At 43.5% G+C, this 27,736-nt stretch overlaps 1 protein-coding gene across 3 annotated transcripts in view; it reads right to left on the bottom strand.

The window, feature by feature from the left end:
* Positions 1-27,736, bottom strand: part of LOC146810498 (glucagon-like peptide 1 receptor) — a 279,433-nt gene that overhangs the window by 110,031 nt on the left and 141,666 nt on the right. For all 3 annotated transcript variants that reach the window (XM_085614427.1, XM_085614426.1, XM_085614428.1), the window contains exons 4-6: positions 25,249-25,376; positions 19,483-19,589; positions 15,487-15,643 (exon numbers count right to left, since the gene is read on the bottom strand). In XM_085614427.1, coding sequence (XP_085470553.1) covers positions 15,487-15,643; positions 19,483-19,589; positions 25,249-25,376 — 392 coding nt within the window. The remainder of the gene's footprint in view (positions 1-15,486; positions 15,644-19,482; positions 19,590-25,248; positions 25,377-27,736) is intronic.

A 27,736-nucleotide genomic window follows, 5' to 3' on the forward strand; every position in this document is an offset into this window, starting at 1 on the left:
GGTTTGAGATCGAAAGGCGTCGAGGTTGATGGTTTGGGTGCGGTGAGTTAGAAAACATGATAACTACTGAAAGGCTAAACCGTGGATACCAATCTCCCACAGTCAGTTGAGCAGAATGGAATGGGATATCATGTCAAATGCCGCTAACAAATCCAGCAGCACCAATAGTGCTGCTTGTCGGTTGTCCAGGGAATGTCTCAAATTGTCAGTAACGACAATCAGTGCTGTCTCCGTACTAAACCTAGGCCGAAACCCAGTCTTAAGAGAACTTCAGCAAAACGGGAAAGAATGGAATGTATAAAAGATGCTAGTGGCATTTGGGTGTTTATTGAAGGAAAACCTGTGTTATCAGATTCACTTTTACCACCTATAGTGCAACAAATATATGGTCCGGCTCATGTAGGAAGAGACAGAACGGTTTTAATTTTCCACTCCTTTTGGTATAATCTTTGGTTCAGAATGATGGCAGAGGATTATTGTATGATCTGCCAAAAGCAAAATGTGGGCAAGAGAGTGTTAGCAACAATGGGTCATACTGGAAAATCTGATGGTCGATTTAGTTGTCTTCAAATAGATTTCCTGGAAATGCCTCCATGTAATCAGCTGAGGTATATTCTCGTAATTGTCTGCTTATTTTCATGTTGGATTGAGGCTTATCCTACCTGAGATGTGAAAGTCTAACAGTTACCAAACTATAGATGTGGCAATTAATACCCCGTTTAAACAAGCCAGCTCATCCTTAATCTGATCAAGGAACGAATATGCCTCCTTATTACACATGCCTTCACTCTGCATGTAATTACAATGTGGTTGTTACAACGACTGCATTGTAACAACGCATACCATTACCCCGCAAGTCGAGGGGGGTGCTGGATGTTGGAATAGTATAATTTACTATTCCAACTCCCGTCTGTGCGGCCAGTAGGGAAGGTGTTGGATTTTAAATACAACACCTTCTCCCCCCTCCGCAAGTTGTTGTTAGACTTGCGGGGTGATGGTATGTGTTGTTACGACGCGGTCGTTGTAATGATGGCGTTGTAATTGCATGAGGTGAAGGCTTCATTGTAAGGGCTGTTTACCTTAAGGAACACACTCTAAAAGTGGGATTATGCAGTTAATATGTGCAGCTTTAGGGATTGACCAAATATCCCACTGTCGTTATAGACCAGAAGCATCTTGAGTAGCAGAAAGACTGAATGGGATGATTACATCTAAGTTAGCAAAAGTTTGTGCTGCTATATCACTCAAATGGTCTGACTTTCTTCCTGTAGGGCTCATGAGTATTCAAAGTACCCAATGCAAACAAACTGGATTGTCGCCGCATGAAATATTGATGGGGAGAGCTATACCTTTATCCTCTGTACCAACAGCGGTCCAGCTGAATATCACAGATGACATGGTTTTCCAGTACTGCAAAGGATTTTCTGATGCCGTTGGTTCCACATCAAGAAACACGACCGAAAGTCCTGCCAGGAATAGAGGTGGCGAGGACCCTACCAGGTGATTTTGGTCACGAACACTGCTGTCAAGTCAACTGGTCTTCTGAACTGGATACACGTTTCCTGTACCAAGAGGGCAAGGCACAAAAGGGAAGAAGTAGAGTCAGAATCTGCCAATTCTCCTAGTCGTTCAAGGTTTGAGGTGTCTGAGGCTTCAGAAGAGTGCGAGGAAGACCAGACCAGAAACCCACCATCTCTATGGAATTAACAAACTGCTGAATAAGAGACTGATGTGGAGGTTGCAAATCCAGCAACTTCAATGATCCCAACAACTGGTCTCAGAGTATGCATATGCAGAAGCAGTTAAAACTTGTGGAAAGCTGAAACTAATCTGCCACAACAACCTGCTAGAGAGACAGAGACAAGAACTCAGCAAAATAACTCTGCTGTGAAAAGTGAAAAAGTTGCACCTGAATCAAGAATCTCAAGCACTTCAAGGGAAAAGTGACCAAAGACAACAACTCCTAGAAAGAGACTGTTAAGACATAAGACCAGACCAGAGACAATTAGGCAAGATAGTGAGATACAAGAACAAACAGACATTTATGATGTTGACTTTGAATCAACTGATCTAAAAAGATCAACGAGAGAGAGAAAGGTGAACCGAATGCACGCTGATTTAGATTGGGCATACTATGCCAAAATCAAATTTATTCAGATGATTGTCTGACAGATTCAGATGAACATTTTTGAAATAAACAAAATAAAATAAAGAAGCTGTAAAAGATCTCAAATACTGACCAATGTTAAAAAGGACAATTAGAGTCAAGGTAATGGTTATAGGACAATAGCCCCTAGAGGGATCCAGTTGATGCTAGATAAAAGATTCTAATAGTTTCCGAGATAGGGTAGAGACAAAAGATTAATCCTTGTTTATTTTTAAGTATTACTAAATTAGATTAAAGTTGATCATGGTGCAGTTGCACTGCAAAATTATAGTCGTAAGTATGGCTGTTGCCATTTTTGTTGCTATGTTTGGATGGCTGTTGGATGTTTATTTGATGGGGAAGATAACCTTCTTAAGCCACATATTATAACTGTTGTCTCTGTGACTAGTCCACCATCTCATGGAAGAAAGATTTCACACCTCCCAAAGCATGGGAATGTGAATATTTATAATGTGTATTATCAAATGTTATCTGAATATGTGAAAGTTATGCAAGTTAAAAATAGTTTTGTTATCTACCTGCTTCCGCAGCTGAAGAAGCAGCTTATTTTCACCTACCTTTCTCGTATTCCTTTTCTTGTTCTGTTTTTCTTAATTTATATTATCAATAAAACTCGATTAAACAGCTCTATTCTGACTTTGATCATTTGTTAGAGAATGTACCTTTCATAACTGGAGAAAATGTATATCTGTGGGCTATTAGACATATTTAAAGTGCCAAAATCAGGTGAGTATATGATGAAATGATTTACCAATTTATCTAGCAAATGCATTACTGATCATAAATTGCATGAAATAACATCTAAAATGAATGCCGATGAAAAATTATTTATAGACAAATTAAATGAAAGGATAAGAGTAGATGAAGAGAAAAGAAAACTAACGCTGCCCATGTTATTGGGAAAGGTGGGAAGATTTTAAAGGTACCTCCTCCTAAATTGAGTCTTGAAGTGAGTAAGAAAGGAGTATTATATATGGTTAGACAGCTAGAGGAAAATGAAGCAGTTGAGAAATCAGGATGGAGTGAGTGTGAGCATAGTTATTAAGTAAAGGGAAAGATTCTTTCAAATGTAGAAGCTTGCATTAAAGGAATATATAAGGTATGTGGTAAATCAGCTTATTTCTAGTTACCATATAATTTGGTGGGAAGTTGCTATGCTGTGTTAGTTTTTCCTCGAATTTATCATGCTAATAATTTAGATATACCTTCAGAGAATTATATTAGACAAAGCAGACAAAGCTTTAAGCAGATCCTCAAGATATATTTGGAGCATTAATACCATCTTTAGCACTAAATGATGCAAAGACCATAAGATTGTCTACCATAGTTGACAGGCTTTCTACTAACACCGCAGGTGCTTTGACTGTGATTAACAAAGAAGTGCTTGCAATGCAGGCTATGATGATGCAAAACTGCCTTAGACTAGATCTGCTCCTCTCAAAGGAAGGTGGAGTTTGCAAAATCATTAATGCTCGAGAGTGCTGTGCTAATATTCCTCGCATAGATAATCAGCTTAATGGTTATATTATTAACATTACAAATGTAACGCATGAATTAACTGAACTAGAAGAGACAGGTGTCTGGGAAGGATTTGGATAATTTTTTAGATCAACCGGTAATGGTTTTGGAAAGATAGGTCAATGGTTAGGTAGAGTAAGTGGAGGAGTTTTGAAGATGCTACGAACACCAATTCTTGTTATATTAATCGGCATTGGCTGTGTGCTTATTTTCTTGAGGTGTTACAAACGAATTTCCTCATCAAAGGGAATGACGTGTGAAAATAAGATGTCAGCAAAGAGAGGAAGAAAACAAAAGAGACTTGATGTCAAGGTCGAGGAGATGCAAAGGGAGCTTTATGATAACATGAAGGATTTTGAAGACACCAACCAGAAGAACCCAAAGCTGATGAATGATATACTGCAATAAAGAATTGAAGTGATGATGGAATCATCTGAGGGGGGGGAGTGTGATCACACATTTTCTGTTAAAAAACATATCACACTATTTAAACTACAGCTAATACTGAACCGTGCTTACATTGTCTTCCATCTTGTTTTAGACGTCATCTTGTGTCACGTAATATTATTGTTGATTCCGTTGTTGAAATAAACTTTAATAGTTTACACAAGTCAGTAGAATAAGTTCTCAGAGAATGCTTCCTAAGTGTACTATGCCAAGAACAATCTTGCTTATCCTAGTTTTGTTAACATTGTATCCAATAAACTGTATAACTGAGACGGTGAGAATGATCGAACCAAAATTTATTAATGGTGGGAAAATCACTGAATGTATTCCTTTTCTTGTTCTGTGTAGAAATGTTTCCTTCAGACTGTTTCCTATTTGTTTAAACTAAATGAATCATGTATGCCCACCGAATGTATGAACCTCACTGTCCAAAGTCCTGTATAAGGTGACATTTCTCTCACAAGGCAGGCCCCTACTCCCTTTCTTAGAAGGTGAATCTATGCCGGATTTCACACTGAACTGTACTGAGTTCTATTACTCATGATTTATATGCTAGGCAGGGGCGCAACACAGGCCCCCACATCCCCTGTGGTGCAGGGGTGCCCCCCAGCTGCAGGGTGGCCCCTCAGCACAGTACTCGGGTTTGAGCGCTACGGATAAAATCAGGAGCGGGCCCCTCCTTGTACACTGCAGGGGGGGCCCTTAAACTTTTGTTACGCCACTGATGCTATGCTGCTATTTTACTAAGGGCATATTTTGTATTTTGATGTAAATACTAACTTAAAACATTCAAAAAGATCCTTGTCTGTCATTCTTATGGGAATGTTACAGAAGTGTTATGTGGGCCGGATTTGATTCTAAAAGTGACAGTTTCAAGCGGGAGCACCAAAGTATGAGCTAGAGCTACAGGGACCACACTGCCCCGAGGACTGTCGCTGCGGCGCTACAACTGCAGGGCTTAGCTAGGAACTTGCAAGGATGCCATGCGCCGACAGATCCACGCAGTGACTTCTGCCCCGTGCCCTCTTCCTTCTTCGTGCACAGCTCTAGCAATCGCATTGCCCACGAGGGAGGGTTGGAAACAAGTTATTCCTGGCATCTCTCACCTCACATTCTCAAAGCCGAAGGCAGCACTTGGACTGGAGTCAGTCAGTGTAGTTAAGAGGTACATATAATAATGAGGCTGTTCTGTGGTGTGGTAGATTCATGCGGCAATGTGCTTGCAAGTTGCAGCTTAACTCTAATATGGTAGATTGCTGTGTGGTGGCAGCAGACACTGGTCATGTGTACTGTAACTTTGGTACTAGTAGATGGTGGCAAATAATTGCAATTGCAAGGTCAAAATAATGTTCGATTGTGAAACTGCACTCTCCACTTTTTCCTGTGACCAACATTGTTATCTCATAAAACATGTGGGCTGGGCTGTGTGCTTCCATTTCCCATCATTTCTGCTGAACATTTCTATTTGTTGAGTGCTTCCAGGCACGTGTCCTAAAACGAGCAAAGATGTATCGGGCTTTCTGATATTTTTATTGTTCATTACATTTTTAAAGCGGGTAACTGTTCGTGAGTTGTTTTTACACCAGATTGCCTCCCACACATAATGGTGTCCCATCCGCACAGTAGCAATTGCACATTGTATGCATTTACTGTAGATTGGTCACTTTATTAATGGGTGTGACTGGAGCTCGTTCATGACATGCTGCCGCCACAGGTGGCATACTTCCCCACCCACCCTAAACACGGTCACGTGTTTCATCCAGTAATACCTAGCTGTTTTTTGGGAGAGCCTTACCTGGCCTGAGGGCTTTATTATTATATCTGAACAAGGAAGGCTACATTACCTTCCTCCTTTTGAGGCGTAGAGGGAAAGAGGTTTGTCCAGACGCACAGGACGCTGAACCAAGGCCGCCATTCAAACTCTGTTCCCTACGTTCCAACACAGGTAGCTCTGTGGGATTACATAATGTGGCGAAAGCCACTGGTAGTGACCTCCTGCTGAAGTACTGTTTTAAAAGCTGGTTTTGTGAACTTTAAAAGCTCTCAATAGAGATTAGATAGTTCTGAGAGGTTCTAGCTCTCAATAGAGATTAGATAGTTCTGAGAGGTTCTGTGTGTTTTTCACTCTCTGCATCTGGGATTTGGCACTTCTGGAGAGTAGATCCAGCAACTGTTGAACTCCTTTCCATGGCGCTCTGATATTGATGCCAATGCAGCAATGCACCACTTGTCAACCAGGCATGCGTGGCAGAACACTGTAAGAACTAGTATTTAGATTATATTAAATTCTAGAGTCTCAGTGCTTCATTTGCGCCGGTGGTTTTCGGTGCTCGGCACCGGCACTTAATTGCCAACATGGGCACTTATGACAGTCTGCCACATGGTGGCGCTGTTTGTCTAATTCAGAGATTAGCACAACAACTTGTTTATTAATTCAATATGCATTAAAGATGACTGTTACCTGCTGCCTAAGCCATCCATAGAGCTTTGGAATAGGCTCAGTTGCCACATTTGTAGGTGTGTGATGGTAGTAGTTGATTTAGTACTGTCATTGGCAGTGCTGGCAGGGGCAATGGGTGATGCAAGCTGCAGTGACCTCTTGACGAGGGCCATGGCACTTATTTGTATACAAATTAAGTACTAAGAGTGAGGTATCACAACACTCCCATAGGAACATTATTGTAGCGCTTTAAAGCCACCTGACCTGAGTCAATGCACAGATGTAAAGTCCGTTTAGTGCAGACGTGATGTGGACGTGCATGTTCACTCTGTGTTACCCGCCTCATACTGTCAGTCCATGCCTTGCTTCAGAGCACACACTTGTTCACTTCCCTCATCCACTGGAGCTAATGAAGCAGGGTCGGATTGGTAAGGCAGGCACTCGGGCAATGCCCGAGGGGTCGGTATCCGAGTTCCAGCAGTGGGCTGCTTTTTTGGGCAGCCTGGGAGTGATTTGGGCGGTGTCTGTGTTGTTCGGAGGCCGCCCGCGGCCCAGTGGGTGCCTGAGTGGCCTTTCTGGTGGCAGATGGGCCGCCCTTACCTCCCTTTTACTAAGGGGGCAGAGGTGTCACTCACTTTCTCTCGCCAGGCCGACCCATTAATGAATGCATTTTTTTTATCGAAGTAAAGTTAAGAAAACATGCCTCTGTCAGAGACCACCCCCTCTTCTTTTTATAAAACTATGCCGAAGCAGTGTTTTTCAGAAAGGCAATATGCAAATGTGGGCCACTTTTTTAAGCGCGCCTGGGCCGATTTTGAATCCCAATCCAACCCTGTAATGAAGTCATTTGGTGAAGCACATATTACATTACAAAAGTGAGTAAAGCGTTGTTTGTGCAGGACTGCATTTGTTACTTTAAGATTTCTTTAATCTTTTCGCAAAAGCTTTGTGAACGCTCTCTAACCCTGGTGGTTACAAGCTCATTAGAGGGAAATCAAGGCTGGGGTTTCCTTCACTGAAGTTTATAGTACTGTGTTTATTGTCTCCATGTTTATTTTGCTCTGTCAAATGGCTTGCAGCCTGAATAAAACAATGGTTCGCTGAAAGCTGGCACTCAAAAGGCAAGCAATAAAAACCTTTTGTCAGGACATAAACATGGGGCCTGGAAACAGATGGGTGGCTGCGTTTGATGGGTGGGTAGATAGTGGTGATGATCATGATGGGCTCAGGCTGTAGTCTGTACATTTTGGGAAAGGAAATCCCAGCCTTGCCTTTGATGCACACTCTGATCTTGTGACCTAGGGTTTAGCAGATGTGCAGTACATCATGACCATTGTCTGTATAACTCATGAGCCTCACTGTATCACCAATAAGATGCTGCAGTGGCTGCAGTGCTTGCAGTTACTGCTGGTTGGTGCCTGTCCCAGTACTTGCTTAGGATGGCATGGCATTGGCAACAAGCTGTATTTTGGTTCCAGCACTATCACTGCAGCAGTCCTAGTGATTGCGGGTTGAACTGTTGAACAATTTGAATTCAGTAAGCTATAGAATATTTTTTTACGTGTGTATATATTTCAAGTCTACACTATCACCATTGCTTTCTAAACCTTCTTTCTTTACTCAAATTTGCTTTAAAAGGTACCATTTGCTCAATCTTTTTCAAAAATTTCCCAAACCCCTCTTTGAACTGTTGGGTTCCCTCACTTTGCTCACTCGCGGCGCATCACTCATCCCTAACTTTTACATCCCACCACTTTCAGACGTCAGCAGCCGCCACTGCAATAGAGGCAAGGGTGAGGACCATCCATGACAGAACAGAAGGAGTCTTCTTTGAGTGTCTTAGAGTCAGCAAAAAAAGAGACTGCTATGCAGAGGAAGAGACCGCTACAGAGCTGGTAAGGATAGAAAGGAAGCAAGACAAGGATAACTAGAGAGATGAGTACAGAGGGACATTGCCATCACATTAATAAAACAGGCAGAGAGAGAGAAAAAGAGAGAGGTCACAATAAAGCGGAAGTGACCACAGATCAGCAGAGAAGGCAAAAGAGACAGTGAGAAAGTCAAGGAAAGGAGAAAGCCAGGGAGTACAGACAGCACACCAGCGATTCTTAGAAAGATGAAATAGACAATCAGGGAGGAGATAATGTGACTATGTAGGGCAGACTTAGGATCAAAAATGACAGCAGACCCGGACTGCAAGTGTTAATAGGCATTTCCCCAGTGGGCTGGAGCCACTTCAGGCCAATTTGTAAGACAGGGGAATGTGTATGGCACCTCTGTCACTTTCTAGCCAGGTGAATACAGCAGGTGTGCGGAGCAAACGGGGTGCTTCAGGAGACATAGGATAGAGTACAAGGAGCGTGAAAGAGAAGGATAGAGAAATGAGAAAGGAGCAGGGCAGCTTTAAACATTTTTGCCAGAGCTACTTTTAGTTCCCTACCTGGCCCTGAATGGCAGACAGAAAGACAAACAGTAGAGGCACTTCCTGTTGGAAAAGACGGGAAGTTGGATAAGAATGTGACAGTGTGGTGGATAGCCTGAGACAGGTCCAACGAGGAGAGAAAGGTAGCCTGGCAAGAATGTTGACTAAAGATGAGAGAGCCAGGAATCAATGGATGTCTCACTTCCTGACTCACTGCAGACTGTTGTGCATGGTAACTAGTCACATGGCCTAAAATTCTTTAAAGACTTATAGTTTGTAAAGTCAGTGCACTAACTTTGTGTAAGAAATGCCAGCAATCATAATGCACATAAATGAACTACAAAAGGGGCAGTAAAGGAGGCCCTGGGGTAAGATGCGCGAGCAGATTTTTCTAGTTGCAGCTACAAATTCCAAAGTAGTAACATATTAAAGTCATATTGGTATTTGCAAATGTACACTTTGAGACTCATTATGAATAGTTAGGAAAAGGAGCGTGAAACAGTGGTCTCCACTTCCTAATTAGTGACAATGAAATGTAATGAAGTGTTTGCAACTTCAACTATGATCACAAACTATTGATTAGATACCAACACCTGAAATGGTGGTATCAATTTGCAAAGCACAAGCTTTCTATGATGGCTAGTGTAAGAAAGTGGATACATTTTTGTCGTGGGCAGCTGCCCACCTCAAGGCATACTAACACTAACTTGTCAGGGTGAGCCGCAAAGTCCCTAAATTAACCTGAGCTCAATCCCCTGGTAGCTGTGGCACAGAGCAAAGAGGCTTAAATTAAGGCAATTTGTAAAGTAATTATGCAGTACCATAACAGTAATAAAGTTGAAACTCCAAAGAATAAAAATCGCAACCGAATTAGAAAAATAAAGCACCATTTATTAAACAAAATCACAGAAAAACAACAAAACTCTATTAGAGGGGACTGGAGATAGGAATTTTTACATGTTTAAGAAAAAATGGAAACAAAAAGCACTAAGAGCCAATGATAATCTATGGATGCAGTAGACTGGGAGGAGGTGGGCCCGCTTTCAGCCTAACCGCAATGAAGTGTCGGTTGGATAGATTTAACCTTCTGACTTTGTTTATTTTATGGAGCTCACAATCCTCCAGTAAGGTAAGCATGCAACTGTATCCACGGAAGGTGCATTGAAATCAGAGTCAGACACCTTTGTTGTGAGGTCCTCCTCATGGCTTCAGATGCCTTGGAAATTCAACAATTTTCAAATTCCCAACTTTTCAGAGTTTCTGGAGCACCTACTCTTGTTCACTACTAAGACTACTAGGACCTCAGGGACAGCGTTTGGGGACCAGGACTCACATAAGCAGAGGCTACCAGCAAGGTCCAGTCCAGGTCCACTTACTACTGGTCAACTGCTCACTTCAGGAAAAAGGGCTTTTGCAGCTTTTTGTGTTTGTGTAACCACAATGAGGTCAGTCAATGGATTCTTGGAGTCCACTTCTTTATCCTGGGTACAAGAGAAGGCCTGTCCAGTCTTTCAGGCTCCTCTCAGGTTACAGCAAGCAGGGTCCAGTCCTCTCCGGATATTCTTCAGGTCCAGAAAGTATTCTGAGGAGGGTGCCTTTGGGTGCTCACATTTAAGTTGGCACAAGCTAGTGAGTAGAGGTGACTCCTGGCTCCTCCCTGACTAACGTGATAAAAGTTCCCAGTGGCAATCCTACCCACTTTTGGAGCAGTTTCTGTTTGCTCTACTGTAAACAATCCCACAGTGCACCTCACTCCTAAAATTCAAGATGGAGAACCCCTTCCTCATTTATGAACAGCTTGTGTGCTCACCCAGATGTGTGACCAGGGAAATGAGCATTCTCCTCCTCTGTGATCATTCAATACCGGTTCCAGGGGTAGATCCCCACCCATTGGGTTTGGTACCAGCCTGGTTGGGGGAACAAAGGGTTGCCTTCTCCAGGCCTCACCTTATATTTACTGGCAAAAAGGAGGCCTCTTTGAATGTTAATTAATTAAGTATCTGGGTTCACTCTAACCAGTCTTCCTGAAAGGAAAGAAAAACATCCCTTCACACTTTGGGAGAAGTTTTCACACCGGTCAGTTGTTTAATACTAATTAGCCTACTGGATGTTCAGGCAGGTAAAAGGTAACTTGCAAATTACTTTTCCTAAATATCTATTACAAATCTGACTTTGACATTAAATTGGATTTTTACTTTGTATTAAAAATAGTCTTTGAATGACTTCTGCAACTGTTTCCTGTCAAATGTTACAGATTAAAGTTTATAATCTGTACTTCGCCTTTTTCCTGTATTCAGCTACAGCCCTGTCAATGAAAATTGCTTTTGGGACCTAATGGCTGAAAGAACATGGCTATTTTAATTTCACACATGTTCCACTTTTAAATATTAGACACCCTACCCTGTGGGTGTTAATGAGTTCTTAGGGATGACCTATTAAAATTTTAAAGCTGGCTTTTCTGCTGTCAAAAAGGGTTATTATTGCAAGTCTGACCAGCATATTTTAGGCTACATTAGTAAGGGTACACAGGTTTTGCCTCAAGCCATGTTTTCTCTGTTACTGTAGTGGATGGCGCAATCAGCTCTGCAGAAAACAAGTGACATTTAACTTTCCATGTCATGGGTGTATTTCTGCACCGTATACTATGGCCGTATAGGACATTTAATTATGTAAATTAGGATTGAGAACATTTTTGAGTATTAAAAGGGTGAGCACAGGCACTTTGCTTCTGTTTAGCAGAAGTAAAGTGAACAGAGTTCTATATCCAAGAAAACAGATTGGGCAAAAGGTGGGGGAACCACTTAAAAAATGGCAATTTCCTACACTGCGAATATGAGCTGTGGGCATTAGGGTATTATGCAATGGTTCATGCACCCCTATTGTCTGTGTATGATGCTCTGTCCCAGAAAAAATATGGCCCATATCTCAAACCAGCTGCAGTGGAAATATAGTGATGACATGTGGACCAGGCAAGGCCGGTTTTTGGGAGGTGCAGCCGCACAAGGTGCTGAGTTCGTGGTGGGGAGCCAGTGGAGGGTGCTGTTTAGGTCTCGCCTGACCCAGCGCATGCGCTCGTCTGGCGAGACTTATTGAGAGGGCTCCAAAAAGTGCTACCAGGCCAGCCTAGACCTAAAGTGCATGTGCGCGGGCGCGCGTGCCGCTCTTTACCGCAATTACTTTCACTTTCGCATTGATGTTTGATCGCGATCACTTTCGTGGCCGCACAGCCGCTTGGCATAGCCAATAGGTCTCGCTTTTGGGACCTTATAAGTATTTAGTTATGCAAGTGTTGCATGGCTAAACACTTATAAGGTCCCAAAGGCGAGACCTATTGGCTGTGCCAATGCTTGTTTTGAAATAGCTTATGGGTTTAAAATCACCTGCTGCAGAGTTACTTGTGTGTCCAGCAGTTTGCAGAAACAATAAAATTGTCAAGATAACTCTGGTGATTAATGTATCTGCTGGAGAAAGATGGAGTGTTGCCTAGTGGCAAAGTAGCACAGAGGGAGGGTTAATATGCCTGCTGCAAAGAATGTGTACCATGCAGATCGCAGAAATGTTTTTTGCATGGATAGCTCAATGGATTACTGCCTTTGTCACAGTGATCCCTCTGTTACTTGCTGCTCATACGTTACAATCCTACTATAGCACAGTGAGCTTTGGACTGCCATCAAAGAGCTGCAGGCAAACTGCAAGGCATAGATGCGAACGTTATGCTTTTTCCCCACCCTTTCATTATCTTAATGTTGCTGAAAAGGGTTTGTTTCGGTAGGTATACATTGTAATTAGTAACGTTTGTGTTTCCTCAGCGCAAGAAATCGTAAAATAAACTGCCTATTAGTATGGATGACGTGATTCCTACAACTTGTCACCCTTAGTGTGCTATGTTGCATTTCCTTTAGACTGATTTACACATGTATGGTTTATTGCCTTTGTATAATGTGTGTGTGTGTGAGATGTAATGTGCTGCGACACCTTCACTGGTATGAGTAGCGCCATAAAACAAATGAAATGCTTGTGAGAGAGGGACTAGGAAGAGATGAGGGGAACGGGTGGGGGATGGCAGTGAGGGAATCTGTAGAGAAGGAGGTCAATGGGGGAGAGGGGGGAGGGGCAGAACAGATTGTCACACCACCATATTTGCATCGTGGACATTTGTGTGGTCACCGCTTGGAATTTCTAGGACCTTCTGTGGATTGGTGCGAAACATTTGCAAAGAGAAAGTTGTCCACATTGTCCAGGCTTGGGACATCGTCGGGAGCAGACAGCAGTCGAACGGACTGACTGCTGCATGCTCAGCCTAATGCCTGCAATACAGTGTGCCACTGTTCGTGGCGCGTGGCCCCTGCAAGGTGCAAAGGTCACAGTGCCAGTACAGTCATTTCACATTCGCGAATGGAGGCCTGCTGACCCGTGCAGGCCTCCATGGCAGCGTTTACAACTTTTCACGAGCCCAATTCCTGCCTCATTAATATTTACACGCAAAGAGGTTTGTGAGGCTTAGTGGAAATACCTTTTACAGTGCGAGGGCTTTGGACATTCCTCGCAATGCAAGGGAGAGATTGGCCACAAGCCCAGCTCAGAAGCATGTGCCGCGGCAGCCTCCAGCGGGAAGCAGGCCCAGGGATGCTGGCAAATGAATGGTAATAGTTTCTTTCAAAGTGTTGCTGCTTTCAAGTTTGGTGTGTTTTGTTGTTTGTGAACTCGTTATGAAATTAATGGTATTTAGGCCCATACCAGGACATGTTCATTGTTTTAAGGTTTTTATTTGAATTTATATTGAGCTGACGAAGGCTTGTCACCTGGATGGAGAGTCTTACTGCAAGCAACCTTTAATGTGTTGGCCGAGCAGATTTATAAGATGTTTTCATTGCTTTAATGCAGTGAGTATGGCTTTCACATCAGTGAGTTGCACATGGCCACCACCCTCCCACACCCACTTCATGTATATACTATTATTTTATTGATTATGGGAAAGCTACGGAAAAGAGGGTTTTTGTACTGACCTAATTCATTATGCCTAAATATTTTAACTCTTGTTTTTTAACTATAGTTTTTATCATATTTTCTTTTTTTGTTTCTTCATTTGTGGACCATATTTTTTTCTGAGATAATTTGACACAGATGTGTCGCTGTAGAAAGCTAATCCCTGCTTATGGACTTTTTGGTCATTAGTATTTTTATGCTCTAGTGCCTTTGTGTGGAAAACAATTGTTGTGTTGATATGTGTGCTAATCAATTCATGGTTGCACCAGGTGCATGTGGCAACTTGTTACTGTCTTTTCTTACCAGGCTGGGCACAGTCACGCGTGCTAGCTCGGTATTAAGTGTTTCTGCTGTTCCAGATGTAAGCTGGGATGTTCCCTGTTTCTGCCTGTTTCGTGTAGCAGCAGTATATTGCCAGCTACTGCAATTTTATTGTGCCACCTTGGAATAATCTGCTACTCTTTGTTCCTCTGGCCATTTGGCACTGCCTGTTTCTGCAGGTGATCTGTGCATGCTGGCATTACTTGCTTCTGTCATTTCTAATTCAATGTTCTTGTTCGCAAGATCTAGTGCTCAAGTTGGTTAAGTCGGGGTGGGGAGTTGTCTCGGGTATAGTTTCTAGTACTGCTGTCTCCTCAGGTGACACCGCTGTCCTCGTTTAAGTGCTGCTGCTTGTTTGGTGCTAGTGTGAGGTGTCACTGAGTTTACAGGGATACCCAAGCTAATCCAAGGGAATCACTAGGGGTGGATCTAACTATAATCCACCAGTTCCGAAACGCTGAGGGCTCATTCCCATTCAAGGAGACTTCAATTTCCTTTCTAGTTGCCAGATTTCCTGTCATGAATCCCTGGCATTTCTAGTCTTATTTTGATTCTTGGCTGGCATACTCTCTTTGGCCAATTCCTCCACCTCAGTCTCTGTTCTTGTTCCTGCACGGTGGTGGTCCATGCCTGAACCCCATGTCCGATCCTGTTCAGCTCACCAGCCTCCAATCCCTACAGTTGTGTCCCTTGTAGTATTCACATGCAGTCCCAGTTCTGCATGTGCTTCTCATTCCTCCTGAAGGTTGTGTCATGTTGTGAAGAGGCGTGTCCCTGGTTCGCATTCCCTGTGTAATCTTTGACATGTTCTTGTCAGGGCCCAGATGAAAAGGGAGACAGGTAGATGACACTACCCGGAACAAGAGGGCGGTGGTCAGATGGGAGAGCCCTGGAAGCAGAGACAGGTGGATGAGAGAGCCTGCAAAGATACCCCAGCTCAGTGGAATATAAGCCAGATAGAAGACGCTGCAGGAAGAACAGGCTGATAATGATGGGATGGGACAGCCAGAGGTAGTGTAGCAAAAGGAAGCAGCTAAAGGCAGGGTTAGCACATGACATCTGAAAAACACAAGAGACATATTCACACAGACACAGGTTTTAGTGGGTCATCCTCTGCCACTTGGTTTAGGACTTCTAAGACATAGTGACCTCCAAGCTGATTTGGCCTCCTCCGACCCCTCTTACCTTGGTGTGGTGACCCTCCAGCCAGAAACGAGTTGGGTCCAATACTGCCTGGTACTGATGCTTTAGGACGGCATCCTTCACCAACACAGAAACAGCCCGCAGCATGAAGGACACAAACAGGTGCAGGTGGATCCGGTGCCGCAGGTCCCATAGGCGCCTGGACAAGGGGCAAGAGCACAAGACCTAAATTCTTTGGTGAGGCTGCTCCCACTGACAGCACAGATTCGAGGGAACTCTGCACATGGCTAGCAGGTGCAGTGTTTAAAGGACGGCAAACCCGCACTCAGCACATGTGGCCTTCATCTATAATAGGGCAGTCGTAGTTTTACACTCATAAATCCTGTAGTACGTGCCTCCACTCTGATTTGCAGGGGTGGAAGCATTTAAGTCTACACCAAGGTTTAACTCTACACTCGGAAATGGTGAGTTTCCAAAAAACTGTAGAGTTACACCTAAGTGTAATTGTAAACATACGCATGAGTAAATATACACGTTTATTTATCTTCGAGAATCGCCCCCTAACCAATCACTACACCCGCTAGCCATGTTTTTGATCACGGCCTGGACAGAGCACCATGCTGGGGCCTAAACAGGGTGACCAATAAGAGGAAGCAGCAATCTCTCCTGCGTGGAGAGCATGCTCTCACCTCTTTCAAAAAAAAAAATCCCACCCACTCCCCCATTAGTGTTATAGTCTACAAGGGGATTCTGCCACCCCCGGTGGAACATCCATAACAGCATCCATAACTTCCAACACAGTGGGCAGCTGCCAGCATTGATACACAAACACTAGTTGAATAAAACTCAATGCAAACCAAGAAGCACCAGCAATCCAGGTGACACGACTGATTTAGATAAAACTGTAAACACGGATACACAGAGCACTGATAAAAGAAAGATCACCCCCAACCATTGGGTCAACCGTCAACACAAGAGCTACTACCAACAACTTATATTCAAAAAGCATCTGCAATGCAATAGGTCTCGCATTTACGTGAGTTTGAGCTATTGGCATTGTTTATGACAATGCCTTTTTTATGTTTTGGATTTTTAAAAACATAAATAAAAGGCATTGTCATTTAAAAATGCCACAAGCTTGAACTCTCGCAAATGCGAGACCTACTGCATTTCAAATGCTTGAAAGCATCGCTGAGTTGCCCCCTTCTGTCTCCCATGGCCCCTGAAGAGCTCCCCATTTGCTACGAGTTAAATAAATAGGCCGGTGGTCACATCTGCGCACGAGAAACTCATTAAATAAATAGTGCTTACAGACTAAAGAAGACATGCTGTGTAACATCTGAAGTAAAAGGGCCAGTCCTCATGGGAGGTTACAAATGAAGACAAGGTGGTACTAAGGAGGGACTAACAAGTCTAATAACGAATAAGAAGCCAGCATTCATGAAGGACAATGACACAAGCCAATGACAAATATGGGCGGAGAGTGGGCGGGGCTTCAAGTACATACTCCAATACAGCATGGCTTGCAGAGCAGCGCATGCGCTGCCCAGGCTCGACCTAAAAACAGATGATAGAGTAAGGGACTGAGTGCTCAGATGATGATACAGTCCCAATATGTAGATCAGTGCATTTGTGACACGCCTTGTGTGTATCACTACCAGCGGAACATTATTCTAAACGTGTCACACAAGTGTTAAACAGTGCGCAAGCTGTGGGCACAGCCTCTGCAGCGTTGTAGTGGAACTTTAAAAGGGTACAATGTTTACACACTTTTCTCCAAATTTTACAATGGTATTCCAGGGCTGTTTTTGAAAGCACCATTACATTAGGATTGGACCCCATTAGGCCCATCTGACATAGAACTCAAACTTTACCATATTAAAACTGTGAAATGTATTAATAAAATTTCGAATTTCCTATCCGATTTTTCCAAGGTTATATAAAACAAGTTTGCTGAAGTTGGGAACTGCTAAATATTTCTAGGCTTCAGGTAACGTTGCGAGCTGGGCTGGAAAAGGTAAGCTGATTGATTAGGCGGTCTGTCTGATTAAAAACCGTACACAGAAAAAACACCCCACTGCCAGAGGCTGCAGTTCAGCCCCCCCTAGGCTTAGTAGTGATTGGAGTAAAATCAGCAGGGGAAACCTTTGTACTTCCTAGATCCTAGGTGGGAGGTTCTTTGCTGAAGCTCACAGGAAAAGGAGAACCAAAAATAGCATTTTCTCCCAAACAAGTAGCTTAGGAGTTATCCTGCAGAATCAAGGAGTATGATTTAAAGATCAATTTAGAAACTAATGCTTGAGTTCAATTACGCTTTTCTATAGTTAGATGAGGAGTCTGGCACCGTTAACTTTCCAGTTGATCTTTTAAAGGGCTTCAAAATTCCAACAATCAAAGTTAAGCCTCTCCGTATTAAGCGCCGACCGCTCGACAAGCTCCCTGAATATCTTTGGGGATGGCGAGCCGCCTCAGCAGCAGGAGAGCTTCTTGCTTGCCTACGTCCCTGCAGAAGTGAAGATTGATTCCAGGAGAGAGCTGCCCCTTGGGGCTCCCCGGGAACAGCAAGACCTCCTTCTTCATGAGAGCTGTGAGACAGGATTACTGTTGATGGCCAAGTTCATGGAGGCCTACAAGACTGTTGTCTGATACCTGTGGTGGTAGCGTGTGAAAATATACATTCTCAAAAGAAAAGACTTCAAAAACATAGACTGAAAACATCTACTTGCTAATAGAACTCCCATACATAAGATTCTCCCAACAAAACAATCAACATGAACCTGACCCTGAGATCAAGCATGTGCTCCAAAATTACTAAGCCTGGAATGACAACAGTATATTAGCCCAGTCCCACAATAGGAGGAAAGTGAGTTTGACTGGATTTAGGAATTTAACATAGGTCAACCTTTTTGTAGGGTTATATTTATGTATGGTCGGTGTGCTGGTATTAGATATTTATGTTTTTGCAGTCTATATTTTGACGGTCTGTATTTGACATGGAATCACTGTGATGGCCCGCACCCTCAACAGCGAGGGAGAGAAGATTTCCTACAGCAGAAGGTGCTCTGAAGCCTGGCACTTCAGCCTCTTGGCGCTGCGCCTCGGAGAAGGCAGAAGCTGGAAGGTGGCCCCACAAGCAGGGCTGTTAACAAGGTCTGTGCAGGACTCCTTAATCCGGCAGTAGAGTCAAAGAGGAAATATGTGCAACATCAGGGAAGTGCGTGTTTATATTACAACAAAGCCTAAACTATAAGATCGCTTAACTTAGTAGTGCAAGCTTCAACTTGTTTGGTGGCACTACCCCGCTTGGGCCCTTTTCCAGGACACTGTCACATTGTAGGTGATTTTTGTGTGAGTTTTCTTCTTTTTTACCTTCCTGGCTGTTTGGTAAAATCATTGAGGGGTTTATGCCAACAAACTATTATTAGATTTTAATGCTAGTTAAATAGATTCGCAGATTCTCATTTCTACTATCTTGTGAATAATAACATCAGGTAATTGGATCGGATTGATCCTTTTGTCACCTTCAGACTTTAAGTGACATTTAATTGAAATACTTTCACCATTTTTATATCTACATTTGCCTCAGTCTTAAGTTATTTATCTCTTTGCTGCACCGTTCCGGCTGATCCCTCCTTACCTGAAGACAATGGACAGGGTTCAGCCTCGAGCCTGGCAAAGGCTACCAAAAAGGAGGATACCTTACAGAACCTACATGGCTACATGGATACCTTACATGGATACCTTACAGAACCTTTGGCTACACGTCAGTGCGAGGGAAGCTCAGATAGACTGCAACAGACATTCCGTGTCTGCCTATCCATGGCCAGTGACTTACTCACGCACTCTTTCATCAGGTCTGATCTGATCCCTTCTCAAACACCTCATGAAGCACCTGTTGCCACATCACTGACGTCATACACCTCATTAACCAGCTCTAGCCACATCACTGACCTCAATCACCTCAGTGGAGCTACAGAGAACTCACGCAATGGGCTGTGAGAACTTTAACTGTCTTGCTCGGATTTCTGGTTACTTTACCTGAAATAAACAAAGATGGCGGCGGCTCCAGCCAGAGAGACCAAGGACAAGGAATACCCGACTGTGTAAACGATCTGCATACTCTGGAAATATATTAGCTGTGCCTCCTGGAGGTAGGGTAAAGGAAGGTGGAGGGGAGATGGATAAAGATGAGTAAGTCAGGGGAGTGAAGAGAGGGGTCACACGTTTGAAAAAGGGAAGTTAAAAATAGATAGAAATGGGAGAAGATGGAGAGCATGGACAAAAACACATACAATGTTTATTTCAATGTATTTATGGGTGAATGCATGGTTTTTGATATTGTGTGTTTCATTCAGGCGAGATCATTCTACCAGTGCTGCTCTCCTCCCCCTCCCACTGCCCACCCCCACCCCGGAAACAGGACATGATGCTGCCACCAATATCCTTCATGCCAAACCAGATTCCAGGGAGGTGTGAAGCGTTGTTTCCTTATGACCTTCAGAAGAGCCAGCACTGCCAACTGACAACAGGAGCTTGAACCCTCAGATCTCAGGAAAAACATAATTACAGGCAGCAGCAGGTTTTACAACAGGCACTCCGGGTTCCTGTCTCGCAGGCTCCTCTTTATAGAGCAGCTTTAGCTCCGCGCACTTCCAGGTGCTCTCAGAAGAACAGCAGCGTCACCCATACAAACCTTGGTCGCCTTTGTTTCTCTGCAAGTCCACTACTCTGGTGGTGATCATGTTCAGAGGACAATGATAAAGAATAAGGAGTGCTGTGCCTCCTGTCTTAGAATCAACATCACTAGGGCGCATTGTTTATCAGAACTCATAAGCAAAAAACTATACATGAACACAGAAAGAAACAAGTTTGTGTGTCCAGTTAGAGTCCAGTCTTTCAACCCCAGATCCATTGACGAAAACTCTTCCGGATAGCTCAAGGCCTGTAAGCGCTTCCACTAGGATCTAAAGGTGATCTGAGCTCATCTACCCTTCATGAAATGTGAAAGATGTCCATCTAACTAATTGCTGAGTTGATTTCAAATGACCCACTGCATACAAACAGCTGTGCCAGCGACCTAGCCTCCACGAGCAACAGAGAGAAGTCCCAAGAAGCAGCAATTCTACAGAGAAAACATTGTTCTGCTTCTGGACTACAGATTGCCTGGGAACTCGAAAAGCAATAAAGAGCCCCTAAGTTTAATGATCTAAGAAACATCATGACCAGAACGAGTATTCACCTCCCAAGCAGTCTCACCAAGAAACAAAACACATATCCAATAGCTAAGCATTGGCAGTTCTAGAGATAGTTAATAAGAGGTAAGCATTGTTTTTCAAAAATGCATCGACTTTGCGATTTCGCAGGTCCAGCATTTATATTGTGCACGCCACCTTGTGGGGTAGAAAGTCCCATGTACAGTAATCCAATGCCACCCTGCTTCTGATTTCATCTCAGAATGACCCAGTATATTCTCATGTGCAGAAGATGTGTTTCTAGATTCTCTTGGCAGGTGCCCCACTATGATATGAGACAGATGTGCCCCAGGCTCCACTCTTCCTTAGATGTGAGTTCACTCAAAGTGAACTTCCGTACATGTCCTGGCCACGGTGGACATTTGTTTGCAGCTAAAGTGTTGATGTTTGAAATGCTCTTGATCACAACAATAGTTCAATACCTTTTCTTCTTTACATTTAATGAGTGAACTCTCATCTACCCACATTTACCTTCTTGTGGCTTTACCCTGGTTTTACTCCATTTGCCTTTTTGGGCTGCCCCCATCCCTACTGTTTATTTATCTTTTTGGCAAGGCACATACTTAATGCCCTGTTAGCTATTTTAGTGGAACTCTCTCTCTCTCAACTTAGCCCAAATGTACAATTGTGAGGTTCTTCACTTGCTCTAGCCCCATTCACGTTTTCGTGGTTCAGCTCACACCTTTCTTCCAAGTTAGGATTTCTCACTTTAATTGGTACCGGCACTTCTCAGAAACAAGCAGGGACTCTAATATGGAGGACCTGCCCTTCCATTGTCCCATTTCAAGCACTGGCTTCACACTCTTTGACTGTATCTTTGCCTTTTACCCTGTACAGGGCTCTGCTGCCATTCAACTAGGCTTGCACTAAGCATGCATCCAAAATGCATACATCCAAAAGAACAAGCATGAAAAAAGACCATTTGCTTCTTCAAGCTATCTAAGAGCTAATGCTCAAAGAAGCAATAGAATGAGCGCCTTCCAGGGAGTGGAACAAAAGAGTGTATTCTGTGCATTTCATAACACCAAAACAATACTTTACATTAACACTTATTCTGGAGCTATATGTCTTAAACAGATTGGTCATAATGCAAAGATTCCAGATAACAACTCTACCAGATGTGAACCCCTCTATTGAATCAAGGGGATTTTTTTTAGCAACATCAAACTTAAGATATTCCTACTTTCATATATCAGTGAATCCAGACATCAAAAGTATCTAAGGCTTGTGATGTGTGTGGGAGGGGTGTTCACTATCAGTTGAAGGTGGTACCATTTGTTCTGCCCCAAGGGTGTTTACAAAATGTCTAGCTTTGGTGGCTTCACTCAAGTGACAGTCCTTGAGTGCAGCCACCAAAGACTGACTATCAAGGGAATCTTGTTTCAAGAATGCTAATTCAGTATAAAACAAGTCATTCAGCATGACTGTACCAATCTCCCATTCCATACTGCGGTAAGATTTTCTTACGTGCAGAATTGGATTCAAGGACGTCAATGACAGTCCCAGCACAGAAGAGAATACTGGCAAATGATGGCAATGACGGCGTCGCACATTTATTGTCACAGTCATCGCTGTATATTAGACTAGTACAGAACTAGCCAACTAGCCAATGGTCAAAGAAGCTGGGCGAGTGGAGCAATCTAGTGGATGTCACAAGCAGGATACAAAAACTGTTAAGGTGGTGGACATACGGCAACATGAGGAAAGGCAGAAAGGGTAGGCAGGCAGTCACGGCAGTGACTGTGACAATGGAGGCAACATATATACGGCGGTGTGCACATCTGGACAACTTCCCAGCCAGAGCTCATCCCGCAGCAGAAGAAGCAATCAAAGGCATGTGTGTTAGCAGTAAAGACAGTGTTTCCCACATTGAAATCCTTCCAAAGCCAAAGAAATGGAAAGGAATTGCAGATACAAACTGACACCACAACATATCTACGCACCATCAAAGCTTGCACGAGGCATTTGACAGTGTGGTGACACCTCACCTGCCATGAGACATTAATGGAAAAGCAGACACGTTCAGCAGACACCAATGCATATTTCATGACTGGGAGCACGACCAGGGTGTTATTAAAAGCATGATGAACACCATGCATAGATCTGCTAACAACCCCACAAAACACACAATAAACACAAAACTTCAATGCCAGCTATCCACCCACCCTGTCTCCGGGGAATGCCATGTCACTCAGCCAGTTTGCAATAATTGCTCATGCTTTTCCATCAATACAAACAATACATTTGGTCATCAACAGGCGCAGGACGTCACACGTGACCATGATACTGAGAGCACCATATTGGACCAAACATCCATGAGATTCTCACCTCATGCCAATGTTGCAACAACAAACCAGGCAGCTGCCAGTCTTCTGCTATTACTGGCAAAGGATTTACACACCGTAAATCTAGTAATGAGGCTGCTGTACCAATAGAAGTCCAGCATCTAAAGCCACCACAAACATGTAGGCACAGCAGAAGGGAAGCCAGGGACATGGAAGTGTTGTACTGGAAAATGTCTGCATTATGTTAAAGGGTGTGTCAATGGGTGAACGGGACAAATGACGCATGAATCAATGGATGAGAGGGACAATTGATGTATGAAACAAACATCATTCAATAGGATGTATTTATTGGCTAGTAAGCTCTCTTATACAAGTAATGCTTTCTTATGCATCACTAAGGAGACATTTATCTAAAATGCAGCAAGCACAAGAAGTGACAGCATATTGCAATCCCAGTCATTAGAAGGTTTTGGAGGGAGCTAAGAGGCTATATCCTCCACGTACAGTCAATGTATTGGCTCATCTTTGGAAGTTGCTGGTTAATCTATGCATAACGCAAATCTATGCATAACGCAACATTACAAGCAGCATTTGTGACTCCTCTTACTTTTTTATGGAAAGTTAGCCACATTGAGGTGTTATCAGTATAAATACCTTACTTTCAAATTCATAAGAATAAGGTGATTCAAAGACTGAACCTAAGACTGATTCTTAAGGTTGTATCCACATTTCACACGAATCAGTCGATACCATTGCCATCTTTGTCCGAACAGAGATGGGTATCTGCAGGATACACAGGAGGGATGTCAGGAGGGGCGTCATGTAGTATATGCAGGAGACAAATTTAAAGAAATACAGTTTTTTGTCTCACTTTCAGGTGAGAGGAATGCCGACTATAAAGAGAACCACAGCAAGACGGATTGTACAGAATACTCAGCTACGAGCCAAGAGCTGACGGTAGGGGTGCGAGGTGCACTCTGCAAGAAAGACCTCGGCAACACTAGCAAATAGTGGAAACGTATCTATGAAGTAAATGCCACCGCATGGTCACCTGTACTAATATTCACTCAATACTGCTGTGCAGATGTTACAAGGTGCAGTACTGCGACACAAGCTTTGCATAGCGTGTACGTTTAGACACGTTCAAACAGCAAAGGGACCTACCTACTTACCTGCAACGATAGTGTCATAGTTCGACACTCTACTAGATTCACAGGGACTGCCCCACCCTCCTGGAGCAGGAAGAGAGTTGGTGCGGAACAGTCAGAAAAATATCATAAAAATAAGAAGAAAGAGAAAAATGCATCTATGATTTATACACTCAAAGTATAACACAGGCATGGAAAAAAGACCTGAAGAAGGCGACTCCGTTCTAGGGACATTTTGGCTTGGGGTCAACATGACAGTGAATCTTACTAGCGCCACCTAAGGCCGACACCCAAAATAGACACGTTATAAACGTTTCCCGACACACCTAATTGAAGTGTTTCAAATGGAAGAATTATCATTGCAGCTCAGCAAATTACCTTTCTCGGGCTGCGACGCAATTACTGTTTTCGTACAATAACTGGTTTGCACCCCTGGGAATATTTTCTGCTGCGGAAGATGTACTAATCCTTCGCCATTCGCTAGGGTTCACAGCATTCCATCTCATTATTATTAATGAGGCAGGGTAGCGTTTGTAATCCTTCCCAGGAGGTTGAAAATGACGAATGGAAGCCTGGGAGGGACAGCAGACCTCCATCTCTGAATTCGATTCTCAGAATGCTGACTTTTTGTATTGCAGCCACTGACCTTCAAACGGACAGGGGCTAAAATCATAATATAAAATGGCCATGATGGGAGGGCAATTGTTGGGAGCTGCATGGGTGCCCTGGACTGCTGTGTGCTCCTTCAGTGCCCAAACCCCACACTCACAGCATGGAAGCTGTCCCTTAAGGACATCTTGCAAATGAAAAGAACCCTATTGTTGTATTCAATCTCCAGTGAAGGTTTGAAGAAACCATAGACATTGCAAACCATAGACGCATTCTATTCTGAATCGCTGGGAAGAAATGGACCCCCTTTTCATGCCCCTCCTTTTCTAATGATTCATAATGAGTCGTAAAATCATAATTGCAAGAGGCACAGACATTGTGACTTTGAGTTTTGCAATATTGCGACCTGCAGACTTTGCAAATGCAAACCCCTTTCAGGCACTAGGCCCCAGATTCCTCTACTCCCCATTCCATTTTCTTGGTTGAGTCTGAACTCTACTCTCTCATTACCTCTTCTTGCCTTACTGCCTCTCCTTCCTCGCACTCCGATACATCTCTCCAGGCAAAGCTGCTGTTCCCCAAGTAAGGTAGCCATGTCCCATTCTCCGTGCATTTTCGATATGCATGACCTGTGTTGACTGGCAATAAAAGAAACAGGATTAAGTGGTAAACATAAAAAGGTAACTGCACCCAAAACGTTCATTTCCAAAGATGAGCCTCTTTGTTATCATTTCCCATGAGTGCCTGGCTGCGTGTGTGCGTGTACCTCTTACCTTCCCTTTGACCGCATTGCACTCTTGGCGCTACATGTCTAACTGAGATAGCTGCACAATGGGCCAGATGGACGACCACGACAATTTGAGACTCGAACCCATTAAGAATGGCTGGCCCTCCCAGGTATGGTGGCCTGCTGGGCTCAGCAGACCACCATGTCTGGGACTGCTTTTAAATAAAGCAGTTTTTTTTAACTGCAGCTCGTTTTCCTTAATGGAAAACGGGCTGCATTTAAAAAATAAAAAAAAATTACCGTTTTCGTTTCATTTTTTAAGGGCAGGTAGTGGTCCCTGGGACCACTGCCTGCCCCTAAAAAATATTTTCCCCCGCATTTGCAAAGGTGAAGGGGTCCCCAATTGTGACTGCATTACCACCCTCTTGAAGAGGGCGGTAAATTGCGAGTGTTTTGCAACTTCAGTTGTGGTCGCAAAACATTCATAATGGGGTTGAGAGTTGCAGTTAGGAATGGATGCCCATGGAATGCCTCTTTCTAATTGCGAGTTGCAAATCCTCTTTAGCTAGTCGCTAATAAATTGCGATTCGCTAAATAGGGTATTACATGGCCCCGTAGGTTTTTGCATGCTCAAACGGGTCGCTAACCTGTTTGCGCATTCAAAAACGGGTCATACATCTGGACCTACATCGCTGTAAGAGTGCAGCTCAGTGTCATGTACAAGCAGCCCTAGTGAGTCACACTGTCTCTACCTCTTCCATGTCTCCATGTTCAGTGGCAAGCTTTTAGAGCAAAGGCAGGTGAGACCACTCACCACCTTTTACCAAAAGCAGGCCAGAACCCAAAGCAAGTCACACGCTTCCCATCTCTGGAGTAAGAGAATAAGGATTCTCTCATCTCCCTGTCTCTATAGTAAGAGAATAAGGATTCTCTCATCTCCCTGTCTCTATATAAGACTAGACTCAATAGACAGTAAAATCTAGTCATGTTTCCAGTTGCGCCACAAGTAAGTAAACAACGTCCACAGATATTCAGTATTTACAAATGTTTCGCTTACAAAATCTGTAAAGCTGATTGGATTGTACTGTTTGATTGGTTGACAATACCAGCTCTCGTGCTGGGATTCCAAGTATCCGTGGGAAGAAAGGTGGCAAGAGTCATCTGTACATTTATAACCCAAACATATTCTTCCTCATTCCCATGTATGGAGGTGGTATATACAGAGTGAGAACTTACCGAAACAAGCATTGACAAAGCCAATCGGTCTTGCCTATGAGAGCGATTGGCTTTGGCAATGTTTTGTGGCAATGCTGTACAGCAGCACAGATGCTTTGCAGTGTGGCTACAACTAATTAAAAAAAATTGCTATGCTAAGACATATCCAGGGCTAATGTGTTTTTTTCTTTTCTTTTTTAAAGTGCATTAGCGGTGGATGTATCATTGTAGTGCTAAAGGCACTCTTGTGGTTTGACACCCAGTGATGACCTTTGACTACCATTATTTTAACTGACTTTAGTGTGTTATTTCATCCTAGCCTGAATGTACGACGGTCCTGCAATTGCCTTGCTTCTCTTTCTTGTAATCTTGCTGTCTTTCAGTGGAAGCTGTCACGGAGTGAACAGCCTTGCCAAGAGCAGAGCGTGTGGGATGTGCATTTGGAAGAGTGAGAGGGAGAGAGAGGTGTGGAATGTACTCTTTGGTTTCAAAGTGCAGTGTTGTGGGCAGTAATGCACACATGTGCTCGGTGCTGTATGAGAATTATGAAGCTCTTACTATTGGCTTTGACATGGCCTTATGTCATCTTGTTTTCTGACTTTGCCTTGCTTCAGCTTTTCTGCGAGCACAGCAGCGCTTGCAAGTTGTTTGGGTTATTATGAGAATTATGAAGTTCTTACTATTGGCTTTGACATGGCCTCATGTCATCCTTTTTCCCTGACTTTTGCCTTGCTTCAGCTTTTCTGCATGCACAGCAGCGTTTGCATGTTGCTTTGGTTATTCACGTTCAAGGCCTTTCTGTTTTTGTGAGGGATTATTTATGTACTCTGAAAGGCTTTGTGAGCTTTGTCAAAATAGAGGCTGGAACATGCGAGATTTGAAGAAGGGGACGTGAGAACTCCTTCCTGCCGTGGGAATGCTTGCTTGGAACCTGGCCAGTTCTGGTAAGATTCCTCTGGCCCAGGGGGAGGTCTTTCTCAAACCTTCTAGTGTGTTTAAAGCTGAGGGTTGCTGACTCGGAAACCAGGATTTTGGAATCTGAGTGTGGGCGGACAC

The sequence above is a fragment of the Triturus cristatus genome, chromosome 7, assembly GCF_964204655.1.
Source record: "Triturus cristatus chromosome 7, aTriCri1.1, whole genome shotgun sequence".
In the NCBI taxonomy this organism is placed as follows: Eukaryota; Metazoa; Chordata; class Amphibia; order Caudata; family Salamandridae; genus Triturus; species Triturus cristatus.